We start from the raw sequence: 18,263 nt of genomic DNA on the forward strand, positions 1-18,263 counted from the left end.
ATATTAGCCTCTTCAAACTCACAGTGGAGATTTTCCTCTCGTAAAATGGAGAACTTCACTGAGGGGGACTGGCCTGGACTGTTAACATAGGTACCTGGGCGGGTTTGGTCCCGCTTCTGCCTTAACAAGCCTTCCAGTCTTGGGTGTGTACTTAATGCTCCATCCCAGTTTCTTTGTTCTGGAAAAGGGCAGTGCTTCACTGAGCTGAACTGTACCCTGAGGCAAAATAAAACAACAGTAATTGATACTGACCCTGTCTTTGTTTAAAATTTTGATCTTTTGTTTCATAATTTAATTTTTGCATCACGTTTGCTATTTAAAACTATTGAAAATATTCAAAAACTTTAACTGTTGATTACTGAGTTTTTTTGGCACGCTCTTAAATTTTGCAGTTGAGACAAGTGCCTGGCTCACCTCACCATGGTCCCGGTCCTGGAGGAGGGGATAAAGGTATAGTCTGTTTCATAGGGGTTACCTTGGAGGTGAAATGAGATGTGAACACGCTGTAGCATCTGCTACAGAAGTGGAAAGGGTTATTATTTTGTTGAGAGACTCATAAAACCTGTTTATTAAATATTGTTTGTGAACTAGTCCTGTGTCTCATGGCTTTAATTTGGAAGTTTGTGCTTTTATTACTGTTTTGTTTTGGAGCTTCACACATTTAATATACAGTCGAATAGAACATAGCATCCACCAAGAGGACAATTTGGTGTACTTTTCTGGGACTAGATGACTGATGACTTTGACCCTGACACTTATGTAAGGTTGACATTTCCCGATGAGCCAGGTTCCCCGTTAACTCTTGAAGGTTACTTATCAAGCACATTCAGAAACCACATTCATTTTGGGGTTCTTAGAGAATATAGTGCTCCCAAACTGTCCTTTATAAAAATTACTTACATTCTATAACTATTATGTTTCTTACCTATTTTTAAAAAATATTGATTTATTTACTTGGCTGCATCGGGTCCTAGCTGCAGCATGCGGGATCTTTTATTTATTTTTTATTTTTTAAAAAATTAACTGTGTTCTTCCAGTGTCTTTTTATTTTATTTTTTGATATTTATTTTATTTAATCTTTAAAAAATTTTTGGCTGCATTGGGTCTTAGTTGAGGCACGCGGGATCTTCATTGTGGCATGCAGGATCTTTTGTTGTGGCGCACAGGCTTCTCTCTAGTTGTGGCATGTGGGTTTTCTCTCTCTAGTTGTGGCACATGGGCTTAGTTGCCCCGTGGCATGTGGGATCCCTGACCAGGGATTGAACCTGCATCCCCTTCATTGGAAGGCGGATTCTTTACCACTGGACCACCAGGGAAGTCCCAGCGTGGGATCTTTTAGTTGCGGCATGTGGGATCTTTAGTTGTGGCATGTGGGATCTTTAGTTGTGGCATGTGGGATCTAGTTCCGTGACCAGGGATCAAACCCAGTCCCTTTGCATTGGGAGCACGGAGTCTTAGCCACTGGACCACCAGGGAAGTCCCTGTTTCTTACTTATTATTATGTTTGTACTTACCTTACTAACAAATATACTGTTGTAATAATAGAAAGTGGGGTTGGGGGGAGGGAAGCCCTGAGCAGACAGACGTGGGGAAAAAAACCCAATCTTAGTGACAATAAGATGTTAGGCTGCATTAATGTGACCTCAGACATTAGGTGCTGGCCCACCGGTGTCTGTGTCCATAACTCTGTTGAAAAAGTATTACAGTGAGAAGATTAAAATAAATCCTGTGTAATATAATTGTCTGATAGCAGAAGGGGTTGAGATTTCAGTTCAGGAATCACAGCTCAATGCATAATAACTGTCTGCTTTCCTCAAAGACGTCTGCAGTGGCATGGCCTGGAGTGTAGCAAGTCTGGAAGGGGCAGGCATGTGGGCGGACGCATGTGGGCGGACGAGGGCACTCTGGCTGATTCCCGTAATGTGCCTATAAGCTGTACTTGTCCCAATTAGCTACAAATTTGGCTACTATTAGCCTTAAAGTCTTAACCATGTGGAATACTAATCCCAACGTCTTATATTTGTCTTTAATATTATGCCATTTCTATTGTATGTAGATATAGCAATTATTTATTGAAAGATTTACCAGGAGTTATATTTAGGACTAGATCCCTTTTTAGTAAAACAAAATTTTAAAGGCTTAGTCATAAAGTGTCTGGGAAAATTTAATAACTCTTGGCAAAAATAGAAGGTTCTGCATTTTTATGAGTGTTCAATGAAAATAGACCCATCTTTCCAAGTGCTCTTGCATTCTGATGCTTGTAGATGTAATATTTTAAATTATTTTTTAACGTCCTCCTGAAGTTTTGCTATAAAATATGAATATATTGGCTGTATTAAAACAAATATGTTTTTAATATCTGACTAGCTCATTGTTTCTGTTTTTGATACAGTAAAATCAGCCTTCAATAAGAAGTAAATAAAAAACAGAATTTACACTTAACATAAAGATTATTGATTGTACAAAACGTGCTAGAAAAAGTTTCTTTTTATTCTCTTTGTAAGTAAATCCAACTTAAAACGAGGGAGTGGTTTTTAAAATTAGCATGCCTAAAAAATTTTTTAAAATTTTATATTGGAATATAGTTGATTTACAATGCTGTGTTAGTTTTAGGTATACAGCAAAGTGAATCAGTTATACATATATCTATTCTTTTTTAGATTCTTTTCCCATATAGGTTATTACAGAATATTGAGTATAGTTCCCTGTCCTATACAGTAGGTCCTTGTTGATTGTCCATTTTATGTATAGTAGTGTATATATGTTAATCCAAACCTCCTAATAAAATTAGAATGCTTTTAAAGTTTAATTACTAATATATTTTAAAATAGAAACTATCATCTTAAATTTCTCAGTTTTATTTTGAAAGTTATTTGAAATTACCATTACTTTTGGTAACTGGAGTTATTAGTGAAATAAAGTAGGATAAATACTATTGTGTTGTTTGTTTCCTTAAGACAGTTGATCTTTCAGAGAAGATGGTTTCAGACGGCCCGAATTAGAATAAGGAATCCATTTATTGTCCATCAAGAGCCTTTCTGAACATGCCTCTATCATCTACCCGGAGAGTTTGCGTTTATGTATACACAAAATAGACTTAGCCTAACTGAGAATCAACCGTGCTCAACTCAGATGCTCGTTGATATTTTGTTGATCTAAGCCCTGGGTATCGTATACCCCCAGACTCTTATTCTGCTGCTGGACAGTGTCTGTATATGGGAACTACATCTTTTCCCAGCCCCGTGACCTCAGTTCAACACGTAGGATCCAAAACCTCTGTGGCTAAATAATTGGTTCTTATGTAAGACATAAGGAAGTCTCTCATTAGGGAACCCCTTTATTACTAATTCTGGGAATCCTTTTTGGTAATTGTGTCCCCCAAGAAGGTGGGAAGCAATTTACCAGCAGAGATTCAGGAGCTTATATTACCTTCTGGGTCCTCTCCACTGTGGGAAGCAGGTTACAACCCACTGCAGGTCTGGCACAGAGAGAATCTTTCATAAAGGTTGCTTAACATCCCCAGTATTTTCTCCAGTCTCCTTCTCATTATGTCCCTCTACTGTTCCCAATGGATGACCAAGGTCTCTACTGACAGCCAGAGTCCATGGTGACACCCTAAGCCGTGCGGCGATGCCTCATCGTTCATGGGGGCGCACCAGGTCCACTCTGACAAGTCCATATCGTCACCCTAGACTTTCCAGCTCTAGGATTAGCACCGAGGCTCTGAGGATCCCAAATCACCTAAATTTTACATTGGGAGAGGTGGGGTTTCTAACAGGGGAGTGTTGAAAACTAGAATTAGGGTAAGTGAAAGGAGCAGAAAGATAGTCAGTACCATCTCCTCTTGTGTCAACTCCCTGAAGGAGGATGGAGTGGGGGACAGAGTAAAATGTTTTGGACACTTTTGTGTTAATTCTAATTTTCTAACTCTTTGACCTCCTCGTGGTTAATAGGTCTCTTTAGTTTCAGACCTCTGCATCATTAATTTGATGTCAGTCTTCAATCTACTCTCTGTTCTGGGGCCTCTGTGCCACTAAAAATGATCCAACGATATCCAAATCATAGAGAGAAATTCCATCTAATATATTTTTTAAGCATGAACTATTTATAAATCTGTGCTGTATACAAGCAAATGATATGCTGGTTCCTGGCATATATATTTTCCTGCTTGCGGTATTAAGGACTCTGTTTAAAAGAATCTGAGGACTGAAGCATCATTTGAGAGAATAGAATATAAGGATGCAAGTTCCAGGCTAGATTCTCAGCCCTCTAGGGCGTACATCTTTGGTTCATGTTGAATCCCAAGCACCTAGAGCAACCTGGAGCTCGAAGGTGCTCAGTGAATGTTTATTTATTAAAGGAAAGCAAACATCAGTACTAGAGGTCATTTGAAGGTGATGTTACTGATTGTTTCTCCTAACAGTTTATTATGAAAGTATCAAATATCCAAAAAACCTGAAAGAGTTTCATAGGGAACACTCCTATAACCACCACTTAGAATCTACTGTTAACATTTTACCACACTTGCTCAATTGCATATTTATGCATCTAATCATCTCTCCGTCCATTAATTGAGCTTATTTTTAAAATGTATTTCCAAGTAAATTGCAAACACCAGTATTCTTCTCCCTATTTCCTGCTAACCACTGTATTGGTGGTTTGTTACGTTTCCTTCATATTCTTATCCATGTTGCTGGCTTTTTGGTGGCTGCTATTTCTGGAAAATCTCCTTGGAGCTCTCTGTGGACAACTCCTATTTGCAAAAAAAGGAGGCAGAACATTAGTTTCAGAATCTCAGGTTTATGAATATGAAAATGAACTAAAATTCAGGTGTGCTAGTGATCGATTCTTGTGGAACCTGTTATCCCCAAACTCTGGTGTGAAGCAACCATAAACTTTTATTATTTCCCACAGTTTCTGTGGGTCAGGAATTTGCGAGCCATGTCGTCGAGCAGTTCTGAGCTGCCGATGTCATCTGAAGGCTTCACCAGGCCTGGGGGTCCTCAGTAAGATTGCTCTTCACGTGGCTGGCAGGTGGGTGGTGGCTATTGACTTCTGTTCCTCCCACTGCAGGCCTCTCACAGGCCTCTTGAGTGTCCTTATCACATGGCAGCTGACGTCCCCAAGAGTGAGGAATCCAAGAAAGAGAGAACCAGGCAGAAGCTATCCTGTTAATGACACAGCCTCATTCTACTCTTGAGAGGCGAGTCGCTGGGAAATTATGCTCTACCTTTTTTTTTCTTTTTAAATTAATTTTTATTGGAGTATAGTTGCTTTACAATGTTGTGTTAGTTTCTACTGTACAGCAAAGTGACTCAGCTGTACGTATACATATATCCTCTTTTTTAGATTTCCTTCCCATTTAGGTCACCATAGAGCACTGAGTAGGGTTTCCTGTGCTATACAGTAGGTTCTCATTGGTTATCTATTTTATACATAGTATCAACAGTGTATATATGTCAATCCCCATCTCCCAATTCATCCCACCTCCGCCCTTTCCCCCTTGGGATCCACACATTTGTTCTCTACATCTGTCTCTATTTCTGCTTTGTAAATAAGATCATCTATACCAATTTTTTCAGATTCCACATGTATGTGTTAATATACGATATTTGTTTTTCTCTTTCTGACTTACTTCACTCTTTATGACAGTCTCTAGGTCCATGCACATCTCTACAAATGACCCAATTTTTTTTTACTTTTTATGGCTGAGTAATATTCCACTGTATATACGTGCCACATCTTCTTTATCCGTTCATCTGTCGCTGGGCATTTAGGTTGCTTCTATGACCTGGCTATAGTAAATAGTGCTGCAATGAACATTGGGGTGCGTGTGTCTTTGTGAATCGTGGTTTTCTCTGGGTATATGCCCAGGAGAGGGGCTCTGACTTTTGAAGGGAGGAGGGTCAGAGAAATTTTGGACATATTTTAAAACCATCACATATTTATACTACTCTTGTTAGAGTAGTATATAGTTCATCCCGGGTTTGAATCTCAGCCAGTGACCTGGAGCAACTTCCTTTACTCTTCCAAGCCCCAGGTTCCTGGTGTGTAAGCTGGTATTAGTTAGAGCACCCACCGGAAGGATTGTTGTGGGGTAGAATGACACGGTGTGTGTAGGCTGAGTGTGGCTTCTGGTCTGTTCATGCTAGAAGGGAGGATTTCCACTAGTGATAGAAACAGTAAAACAACGGCGCCATCAAACTTACCAGGACTGTGACACGATGCACAAGATGCAGGAAGAGAGTGCATCCTAGAACAGGTGAGAGGTCCTGGAGAGGGTATGGCAAGAAAACAAAGCCTGTGCAAATGTGCCTTTCACCCGAGGCACGGAGGAGAAGGGTATTGTGACCCACAGTGACTGTCAGTGCGGAAGAGTTTGTGCTTGGGATAGGAAGTGACAAGGTGATTGCTGACAGAGCTGTGGGACGTGGTTCCTGCAGTCCAGGAACCCTGTGGTTTAACTGGAGAGCAAACTCCAGGATGTCGAAAGAGAGAAAACAAATTGTTTAATTTTGGTGGTTAGGAGGAGGGATGCATTTTTCAACGTCGCGATTACTTTTGATAATGCTATGTATTTAAAATTTCAATTCTCACTTACAGTTACAAACATTTTTGAGGTAAAACAATGAGACTTTGATACATCTGATGTCTCTTTTTCCCCCAGCTACCTCTGAACAGTGGTGATGAGATTTATGAGCTCCGTGTCACTGGACGTGCCCAGGATGAGATTTTATTCTCGAATAGTACGCGCTTATCATTTGAGACCAAGAGAATGACTGTCTTCATTCAAACAGACAAGCCCCTGTATAAACCAAAGCAAGAAGTGAAGTTTCGTGTTGTTACACTCTTCTCAGATTTTAAGCCTTACAAAACCTCTTTAAACATTCTAATTAAGGTGAGTGCCAGACAGAAATAAAGCTGGGGGTTCAAAGCCGTCTCACTGAAGCTCTCTTGGAAGTTCTGCTCACATTGTTGGTACTGGGATGTCTTAGGATTCACGTGGCTAAGCTTCCCTCCCAAAGTGGGATGGTTTCTCTAGGAAGGGGGATGGTACAGCACTGGGTTAAGGGCTTAGGCTCCAGAGTCAAGCCTGCTTGGGTTCCGGTCCTGGCTTCTTCATTGATTAATTCATTTGTCGAACATTTATTAAACTTCTGTGTCCTCGATACAGAAGGTGAGTCCCTGCTTAAATCGACTTTTCATTCCAGTGGGTAGTGGACAGACAATAAATAAACATACAGATATATAAAAAAAGAGTGTGTGTGTGTGTGTATGTGTGTGTGTGTGTGTGTGTGTGTGTGTGTGTGAGAGAGAGAGAGACAGAGTGTTTGTGTTTGCTGTTTTCTATAGGGTTGTTAGAGAAGTCCTATTTGAACAGAGACCTATAGGAAATAAAAGAATGAGCCTCCACAAACAGAGGGAATAGCATATGCAAAGGCCCTGAGGTGGGAACTTGTTAGGTGCATTGGGGGAACAAGCTTGCAGTGCACTGTTGCCCAGGAAGTGAGGTGACAGATATTAGGGAGATAAGGTCAGGTACAGGTAGGTCAGCTGGATGAGGGCTATACAGGATTTTCTCGGCTATGATATGGACTTTGGATTTTACTGTGAGTGAAATGAAAATTCACTGGAGAATTCTGAGGAGAGGCATGATGTGATCTGAGTTAACATTTTAAAAGGATCACTCTCTGCTCTAAGAAGAATAGGTGCTAGCTCTGTGACCTTGAGGAAATTAATCAACCTCTCTGAGCCTCGGTTTCCTTATTTGTAAAATGTGTAAAAATAATACCTTGTAAAGGTTTTTGTGAGGATTATGTGATATGATTCAAGTAAAGCATTTAGAACTGTGCCTGGCACATAGAACATGCTCACTAAACATTAGCTATTGTTGTACTAGGAACCCCTCTGGCAGGAAATCTTTTGGCCTGCTCTGCCTGAGTACTCTGGGCTCTGGAGGCAGCATGGTTGGCAGACTGAGTGCTTCCAGTGAGGGCCAAGCTGGAGGCAACTGACATCTGGCTGGACCTGGTTTTCTACGTTTAAGCTGAGGAGAGTATTAGACCTTTGACCAATGACATAGAGATAGGGTGACCAGTTTGCTGAGACTCTCTTGATTTTAGTACTGGAAAATCCCCTCAGTCCCAGGACATTGGTTGGCATGGACATACATACACTACCAAATGTAAAATAGATAGCTGGTGGGAAGCAGCCACATAGCACAGGGAGATCAGCTTGGTGCTTTGTGACCACCTAGAGGGGTGGGATAGGGAGGGTGGGAGGGAGACGCAAGAGGGAGGAGATATGGGGATGTATGTATATGTATAGTTGATTCACTTTGTTATACAGCAGAAACTAACACACCATTGTAAAGCAATTATACTCCAATAAAGATGTTAAAAAAAAAAAGATGTGGCACAGGAAAAAAAAATTTTCTGAGGAATAACAGAATGGAAGGCAAATTTAGGCTTTTTAGTTCAGTATCTTCCTATTCTTAGTTTTTGTTGTTGTTATGGGCTAAACAAACACACAAACAAAAATCAAGCAAACATGTGTACATATAACTTCAAGCCAAGATGCGTTTATAGCAAATATCACATTGGTTGGCATGTTTCTTGAATGGAACTGGTATTATTTCAGAGTCAGCAGCTCTGTGAACATCTGCCTTTGCTGTGTTGGAATAAAGCAGGTCGCCATAGTGAATAGCATTTCTAAATTCATGTAACTCTCTGAGCAGTTTAGGGATGCCATTCATACGGTCCTTCAACATTTATCCACAAATACTGAGAACTTACTAGATGCTATGTGTAAATGGAGGATTTAGAAGTGACTGTCTGCCTGTGTCTGGTTGTTTACAATCGATCTGCCTCTTTCCGTCTCAGGCGAATAAAAATCAGCCCTGGATCAATTGTCTGTTGTAAGCGTTAACCCAGAATGAACCCTGCTGATTGTGATTTGTGGATTCTTTGGGTTCCTCTCTCCGATTTTGGACTTCGCCTGTCACATTTGGCTTTCCCAGAAGTGCACAGAGAGCCCTTCCTCTTGCTGTTTCTGGTCCTGAGGGATCCCGCTGGCATGGCGGCTGGGTGGTCCCCTTGGCCAGGGCAGGAGAGTTCTACTCGGAACCCACTGTGTTTGGGACCAGTGAGTGAAGGCACATGTGGGTGCCGTACTCACCACAGTACTCATGGGTCAGAGCATTGATGTGAATGCCCACACCCTGTACTCCTCCATCTGAAAAGAGCCCTTTGGGCCAGGGTTCACCAGACTGTGATGTTTTCTTTTTCTACATCTTTCAGTATGGGACGGGTGGTTTCTTAGAAAAACTTCCCAGAGAAAAGTGGGACTGTAGTGTAACGAGAGCCCCTGACTTGCACGAAATTGTACTCTCTAGCACAGCACCACCTGCAGGCAAGTGTGGAGAAGGCATCTGGGAACTACAGGAGGCCTGCTTTTTGGGGCCCATCTTGCCCAGCCAAGAATGACTGACTGTAGGATGTGGCTAAAATATTGATCATCATAGCATGTTCAGACATGTTCAGTGTTTTTTTTTGGATCATTGGGTGTTTTCCCTGACCCAGTAACTGACCTTCTCAGGAAGCAAAGGGGCTTCAGGGACCTTTTTATGGTGGAATAAACCTCTTCCCCTAATTCTGGCTTTCTGCAGCCAGTCTGTCCTTACACTACGGAAGTAAGTGTCTCCAACGTGTGATGTCAGCTGGCACGCTGTTTTCTACCCTGGCTGCCCTTCCTGAGAAGTTGTTGCTCCTGGTATAGGTGAGTGATCTTGTGGGCACAGCTGCTCGCTTGGGGTCTGCCCTGTGCCTGTGCTCTGACACTTTGGCCTGGAGCAGTGGTGGCACCTCATTTAAGTGATTCGATGTCTTTAATTCTACATGCTAGGCACACACCTTGTGCATAATCCAGGACTCTGGGGACTGGCAGAAATATTTGCCTTCTCCAGCCAGGGAGTTTATTGCTTGAGGTGGCTGTCACAGGCACCTGATATAGAGCCCAGGCTGTGTAGAGGTGACTCAAAGAGCACGAGGGGCCACCTTCCCAGTGTCTCCAGCCATGTGGCTGTTCAGGCTGTGACAGGGGCACTGTTCATATCATACTTGGCTGTCCTGTGTGCATCCCAGTAGCAGGTGACCACACGCAAATGCTGGGCTCTGCTGTGATGCCACCGTGCGTCCCCTGTTCAAATCCTCATGTGCTCTGTAAGGACTTCTGGCATTTCTACATTCTCTGTCTCTTCCTTGTGGGTGATATGCCCAGGTCCAAGACAGGCTTGGGAAACGAGGGATTTATCTCATTCACTCCCAGCCCTGCATATCCTCCAGGTCGTCGAAGACTTCAGTTTGGATTTCCTTTGTTTGTAGGGTTGTGGGAGAAATGTGTACCTTCACCAAAATAATACATCGGCGGACTATGTACATTTCTCTCCCTACATTTTAAGTGACACTGGGAATTATTATTATCATTTTTTATTTTTGTCAGTGTGATGGAAGAAAAATGGCCTTTCATTGTTTTCATTTGCATTCCCTTAATTCTTAGACAGCATATATTTATTAGCTCTTTGTATTTCTTCATTTGTTTTTGGTCCTTTGAGCTCCGTAGCCATCCCAGTCTTGACAGGGGCAGGAGAGCCAGCTCTGACTGCACTGCCTGCCCCAGGGCTTGCCAAGGATGGTGACCCGCTTATTCTTGACCCACTTGTGGTCTTTGGTTTTTTAAAAAATTTATTTATTTATTTTTGGCTGAGTTGGGTCTTAGTTGCTGCACGCGGGCTTTCTCTAGTTGAGGCGAGCGGGGGCTACTCTTTGTTGCGGCGCGCGGGCTTCTCATTGCGGTGGCTTCTCTTGTTGCGGAGCACGGGCTGTAGGTGCATGGGCTCAGTAGTTGTGGCTTTCAGGTTCCGTAGTTGTGGCTCACGGGCTCTAGAGCGCAGGCTCAGTAGTTGTGGTGCACGGGCTTAGTTGCTCCGCGGCATGTGGGATCTTCCCGGATCAGGGATGGAACCCGTGTGCGCTGCATTGGCAGGCGGATTCTTAACCACTGCGCCACCAGGGTAGCCCCCCGGTCTTTGGTTTTAACAATTAGTTTCTGCCTTCCTAGACCACTTCCTACTCAGTTCTCAGGACTGTACTTACCCCGACTTACACAGTCTCCCCCGCTTGCGGAGGGAGGTTTCCTCTGGCTTCTAATAACCAGGCCAACCCGCTACCTTGAGTCAGAGGATAGAGATTAGGAATCAGGGATGGTGGTGGGATGAACTGGGAGACTGGGATGGACATGTATACACTAATATGTATAAAATGGATAACTAATAAGAACCTGCTGTGTAAAAAAATAAATAAAATAAAATTCAAAAAAAAAAAGAATCAGGGAAAAAATTTGATCCCAGAGTTCATAATCCAGGGAACAAAGAAACACCAAAACCAAAAAGTAACAGTGGGGCTTCCCTGGTGGCGCAGTGGTTGAGAGTCCACCTGCCGATGCAGGGGACGTGGGTTCGTGCCCCGGTCCGGGAGGATCCCACATGCCGCGGAGCGGCTGGGCCCGTGAGCCATGGCCGCTGAGCCTGCGTGTCCAGAGCCTGTGCTCCGCAACGGGAGAGGCCACAGCGGTGAGAGGCCCGCGTACTGAAAAAAAAAAAAAAAAAAAAAAGTAACAATGACAAAAAACACCAAAAAACCCAGATAACAAATGATAACCTTAAACAGTAGTATATGTTAGGGGGGAAACTCCAGGCGCATTGGGGTTTCTCCAGGGAGTGGCCACTCCTGCCTCTTGGAGGCATGTGTAGAAGGCAGGAAGTTGGAGCTTATTTCACCATCTGGACAAGGAAGGAAGGGTCTTCCATGCAGCAATGGTAGAGGCCTAGGTGCATGGGCGTTTGGGGCGAACTGCAAACAAGTCTGTCTGTTTGGAGGAAGATGTGCGTAGAAATGTAGATGGGGTCAGCTAAGTCTTGTAAGCTACACAGAGGAGTGTAGACCTCATTCTGTTGGCAAACAGAAGTCATTGTCACCTGGTGGTCTGATATACTGGTCATAGCGAGTGTTTACTCATTGCTTGTAATTTGCCAGGAACGGTGTCTGGTGCTTCAGCCACTTTGCCTCAACCACAGGTTTGCGTTTGGCAGTGGGGAAGATGTGTTGGAGGGGCAAGACTGGAGGAGAGAGGCTAGTTGCGATAGTTAGAAAATGGTGGCTGGACGTGAGATGTTAGAGGGACAGAGTTGACAGGGCTGGGATGGGATTGGATGGAGGCAGCGTGCTCTGGGAGAGCCTGGGAAGACTCAGGTGTTCTTCATGCATCCCCTTGGTTAAGCACCCCTGTGACACAACTTTTGTTGAGTCAAAAGACACGTGGGTTTGAATCCTGAGCTCCATCATGTGTTGGTGCTGTGATATTGGACCAGCTGTTTGTGGTTGAGGGCTTACCTAACCCCTCTGGGCGCCCGTTTCCTCAGCTGTAATGGGAGGCTAACCCTGTGCTGTAGGGGAATCATAGTGACTGAGTGACGTGTGAGTGGTGGTGATACGGCAGAGTGCCTTTGTTACAGGGGCCTGTTATCCCTACAGCGGGGTTTTCTCTCAGCAGCACCACCAGCAGCAGCATAGGTTTGGTGAGGTACACGTTGTAGGAAGTACGTGCCAAGATTTAAAAGGTGGAGCAGAGTAAAGATGCTCTCAGGAGAATATGAGAAAAGAAGTAATTTTTATTCATCATCTTTGGTAGTATAGAGCTGACATTTTCCAAGAACTCCCTCTGTCCCACACTTTGCATGCGCCTGGGAGTACTGCAGGGCTGTATTCGTAACCAGGTTGGATCCACATCAGACAGGGGGTTTTATGTCGTTAACATGCATGGTTTTCGTTGTAGGATCCCAAGTCAAATTTGATCCAACAGTGGTTGTCAGAACAAAGTGACCTTGGAGTCGTTTCCAAAACTTTCCAGTTATCTTCCCATCCAATGCTTGGTGACTGGTCCATCCAAGTTCAAGTGAATGTGAGTATAAATACATTTTGAGGGGGAATGTTAAAATGTTTTAAATAGGTCCGGTGGGGAAAATATCTCTGAAGTCATTTATTTAGTGAACAGAAAAACGTTAATCTGAGTATCTAGATAATTTAAGTGGTTTTATTTTTAATTTACTTTTGTTAGCAATGGGTTAGCCTGTGTTATAACATATTAGAGTTCTAATCATTGTTGTCTTTTTATATAATGTAACGTTTGAAGGTTAAGACATTTCACATTTTAGTATAAAGCTGATTAAATATTTATTGTATTTAGTTATTGCACACATTGAGTATTTTAAAACTAAGTAATGAGTACATAGCAATTATTTGGCAAATCTTATGTCTCAGAGTAATGACTTCTGATGAGAGATTGGTCTAACCTACTTTATCTTTGTTTTAAAAACTCTAGTGACCTTTAGGTCTTTAATCCATTTTGAGTTTATTTTAGTATATGGTGTTAGGGAGTGTTCTAATTTCATAAGGCCAGACACTATAAAACTCTTAGAGGAAAACATAGGCAGAAAACTCTATGACATAAATCACAGCAAGATGCTTTTTGACCCACCTCCTAGAGTAATGGAAATAAAACCAAAAATAAACAAATGGGACCTAATAAAACTTAAAAGCTTTTGCACAGCAAAGGAAACCATAAACAAGATGAAAACACAACCCTCAAAATGGGAGAAAATATTTGCAAACGAATCAACGGACATAGGATTAATCTCCCAAATATACAAGCAGCTCATGCAGCCAACAAACACATGAAAGAATGCTCACATCGCTAATCATTAGAGAAATGCAAATCAAAACCACAATGAGGTATCACCTCACGCTGGTCAGAATGGCCATCATCAAAAAATCTACAAACAATAAATGCTGGAGAGGGTGTGGAAAAAAGGGAAGCCTCTTGCACTGTTGGTGGGAGTGTAAATTGATACAGCCACTATGGAGAACAGTATGGAGTTCCTTAAAAAACTAAAAATAGAATTACCATATGATCCAGCAGTCCCAATACTGGGCATATACCCTGAGAAAACCATAATTCAAAAAGAGTCATGTACCACAATGTTCATTGCAGCTCTATGTACAATAGCCAGGACATGGAAGCAACCTAAACGTCCATCAACAGATGAATGGATAAAGAAGATGTGGCACATATATACAGTGGAATATTACTCAGCCATAAAAAGAAATGAAATTGGGTTATTTGTAGTAGGGTGGATGGACCTAGAGTCTGTCATAAAGAGTGAAGTAAGTCAGAAAGAGAAAAACAAATACCATATGCTAACACATATATATGGAATCTAAAAAAAAAAAAATGGTTCTGACGAACCTAGGGGCGGGGCAGGAATAAAGACACAGATGTAGAGAATGGACTTGAGGACATGGGGAGGGGGAAGGGTAAGCTGGGACAAAGTGGCAGAGTGGCATGGACATATACACACTACCAAATGTAAAATAGATAGCTAGTGGGAAGCAGCCGCGTAGCACAGGGAGATCAGCTCGGTGCTTTGTGACCACCTAGAGGGGTGGGATAGGGAGGGTGGGAGGGAGACGCAAGAGGAAAGAGATATGGGGATATATGTATAGCTGGTTCACTTTGTTATACAGCAGAAACTAACACACCATTGTAAAGCAATTATACTCCAATAAAGATGTTAAAAGCAAAAGCAAAAACAAAACCAAAACTCTAGTGACCGTAACAGCTACATCAGTCTTCTGCTCCCCTATGCTTCGTTCTGCCCAGCTCCCCCGCTTACTTCTTGTATTTGCTGCCAACTCCCATGGCTCCGAGGTCTAACAGGGCAGGGGCACTAGAACGCCCTCCGTGTCTCTGCCTCGGGTTTTCTCTGGTGCATCACTCTGTGGTGTTTGAAGATTCATTGAATATTTCTAAGTTTTTTTTTTTGGAATTTATTAAAATGTATATACATGAGAGCTTTAAAAATTCTATTAGAACAGGGCTTCTCACTTTTGACATTACGGTAAAAAATTCTTTGTTGCGGGGATGTCCTGTGCACTGTGGGACGTTTAGCAGCATCTCTGACCTTAACCCACTAAATGCCAGTAGCAGCTGTCCCCTCCCTCCAAGTCGTGACAACCAGAGATGTCTCCAGATGTCACCAAATGTCCCCTTCGAAAAATGTCCTCTCCCTCCTCCTTCGAGAGCCACTTAGTCATTCATTAGAGGGTGGCCTGAGGTAAGATAAAAGTACCAAGTACCTAATAAATTAAAACTTAAAAATTTTTCCTTTAGTTAGCATTTTCGGGGGCCACATTTTAAAAGCAGAACTAGGTCCCCTTAGCACATGTTTTTTGAGCGTCTGCATGAAGACGAGGATCACGCTGGGCTCGTGGAGAGTTTGTGCCACAGAGGAAGTGAGACAGCGTACAAGGAGTTATGGGGGCTGAGAGCGGGGGTGATGAACGCCGGGGGGACCAGACATTGGAGCTTGTAGAAAAGGCGGACAGAGTAGGTGTTGGTGAGACGTAGGAGAGAGGAGGGCTTGTGTCGAGGCAGGGAAGGTGGAGGAGAGCCCCGGGGTCTGGGGGCTGGGGAGAACGGAGGGACTGGAGCACGTCGAGGATGCTGGGAGGTGCAGATTACGAGTCATGTTGTGAATTTTAAGGAGTTAGGACTTTATTCTCTGTTCCCACGTTTTGGTTTCATTATCATTTCCCCAGGAATCAGCTGTTTGTCCACCCATCCATCTATCCATTCATCCGTCCACCCGTCCATCCATCCATCTAGCATCCTCCATTAAATATGTGTTGAGGGCTTATAGTGCGGTGATAGGATACCAGGAAGCCTAACATCTGATCTCTGTCTTCAAAGACTATTGTGGGGAGATGACAATTATGACAAAGTTAAGTGACACAAGGGTGACAGAAGAACACGAGGTGGTGCAATAGCAGAGGACTTGTGAGGCGCTCAGTCAGTGAGGCCTGTCAGGTGCCTCCAAGGAGCGAGTCTCACTCAGGCCGCCTGGGGATAAAGATGGTCTGTTGTCAGCATGAGCGCCTGTGCTTTGGGGCCAGCGGCTTCCTCTGTCCTTGTGGTCGGCCCCATTCCCCTCGCTTCTCTCCAGCCTCTAGGGTGTTCTCTGGTCCAGATCTGGACTGAGCGCACTGGCTTAGCCTAATAACCATGTCCTCAGAGTACTACAAGCAAGCCTCTGCATGGGTGGCTGGCAGCCTGCGGATGGGTCACTGGGTCAGATGTCCATCGCTGGCCCATTCTGAGGCCACCTCTGCACAGTGACCAGGTCTCAGCCTTGTGGGTAGCAGCCTCTCTGGGATTCCTTTGTTCAGTGAGTGGTACACAGAATATGTACCAGGGGAGAGAGGAGACTAGAATAGTGGAGAAAGGCTGGGAGATGTGAGACTGTAGGGTGAAAGAATTACCGGATTTCTCATGTAGTTGTTTGTGGACTTGACCTGTCCGATTGCTTTAATAGGAAAAAAAGATAAATGCTCTTGAGGAAATTCAAGTGCTTGAAAAATTAAAAAAAACACTCACAAAATCTGGTCGTTGCCCACCTCTTTGGCCTTGTTAAGGGCCACCCTTATCCTTGAACTCTATGCTTTAGATGTATCATTCCTTAAGTTTCTTAAACTCACCAGTCCGTCCTGTCCCAGAGCCTTCCACGCAGGCTGCTCCCTCTGCCTGGAACCCTGTTTTTCTGCTGTTTTTCTAGCTCCTTGCTTTTGTCCTCAGGCATTATCTTTGATGGCCTAGCGCCTCTGGAAGTTAGCGTAGCACACTGTACTTCTCTTGGTCCATTGCTGTCGCTTGATTGGCAGGACCTGATATGCAGAGTCCGTATGAGGTCTGTAGGCAGAGTCTTGTTCCCCTGTGTCTTGGAGACTTAGCGCGGTTCTTTGCACAAGGTAGAAGTCAGTACTTGTTAAATGAATGCGTGAAAGCTGTACCATAGTCATTGGTCTTGAACTAAATATAATGTCCCCTTTTCCACATTCTATAAACATCTTTATCTTTTTGAAGACAGGCATATTGATCAGGAACCTATTAGTGGTGATATCATGTTTTTTCCTTCCAGCTTTACTGAGATATAATTGACAAATAAAATTGTAAGATATTTAAAGTGTACAACGTGATGATTTAATATACATATACATTGTAAAAGGAGCCCCCCTAGGTGATACAATGTGAAGGCACACAACTAAGGGAAAATAAGCCCCGTTATTAAAAAAAAAAAAAAAGACTCCTCCAATGGCCACCAGAGGTCAGTATAGTCAAAGAAATGTTATGACAAGCAAACTGGATCCAGCCTTGGTCTCTGGTTTATCTTTCCTTGACTCCTGCACAGCATTCAAGGACTCTGTATTGCTTATTATTAAACTCTTTTCCTTTTAGCTGTGAATAATTATTATGGAGGAAATATATTTATCATTTAAACTATCCACCATTATAGACCATAGTTTTATTTTCCCAAGGCAGTGACCATGCTTAGTATAAATTTTAGGGAGGGGAAAATAATTATTTTCAGGAGACTGTTTTGAAATCCCATTTAGTCTCTAGAAAAAATATGGCCTGATTTTCGTATTACTACTGAAGGACAATGTATACAGGACTTACCAGGGATTTGATTTGTAGTGACGTGCAGGTAATCAGAGTCCTTAACTTTCTGGAGCACCAGACCCTCCCCGCAGAGGGAAGGGGTTTATTTTAGCCATAATATACCCCTCCACAGACACGTGTTTTACCGAGTTGTGATACATCATGTACATTATAGGTCAAGTGGGGGAATGTGCTCTAAGTTGATAATCATCTTACAAATACACCTTGGGGAGATGATTTGTTTTAAAAGTCAGGCATCGCTTGTATTTTTGTTTTTTGTAGTATTTCTCTAGTTGCCTTTATCTCTTGACTGGTATCCTTGGTTCTCCCAAATAGTTGCAAATGTTTTTTTTTTTCTCCCTATTTTTTAAAATTGTGGCAAAATATACATAACAGGAGATTTACTGTCTTAACTATTTTAAAGGGTACAGTTCAGTGGTATCTCCAGAACTCTTGTCATCTTGCAAAACGGAAACTCTGTACCCATGAAGCAATAACTGCGCATTTCCCTCCTTCCAGCCCTGCCCTCACGTCCCCGGCACCCATCGTTCTACTTTCTGTCTGTATGATTTTGACTACTCTAAGTACCTCATAGAAGTGGACTCATAGAGTGTATGTCTTTTTGTGACTTTATTCCACTTAGTTTAACGTCT

The 18,263-nt window shown here is 42.9% G+C and overlaps 1 protein-coding gene across 3 annotated transcripts in view; it reads left to right on the forward strand.

The window, feature by feature from the left end:
• Positions 1-18,263, forward strand: part of CD109 (CD109 molecule) — a 113,549-nt gene that overhangs the window by 16,730 nt on the left and 78,556 nt on the right. For 2 of the 3 annotated variants that reach the window (XM_022590370.3, XM_089921744.1), the window contains 2 exons: positions 6,668-6,898; positions 12,892-13,017. In XM_022590370.3, coding sequence (XP_022446078.1) covers positions 6,668-6,898; positions 12,892-13,017 — 357 coding nt within the window. Of the gene's footprint in view, positions 1-392; positions 451-6,667; positions 6,899-12,891; positions 13,018-18,263 lie in introns of all 3 variants that reach the window. The other variant, XM_022590371.2, reaches the window with a different exon arrangement.

This window comes from Delphinapterus leucas, chromosome 12 (genome assembly GCF_059928025.1).
Source record: "Delphinapterus leucas isolate spDelLeu-1000000601 "Yukka" chromosome 12, BTC_Dleu_Yukka2, whole genome shotgun sequence".
In the NCBI taxonomy this organism is placed as follows: Eukaryota; Metazoa; Chordata; class Mammalia; order Artiodactyla; family Monodontidae; genus Delphinapterus; species Delphinapterus leucas.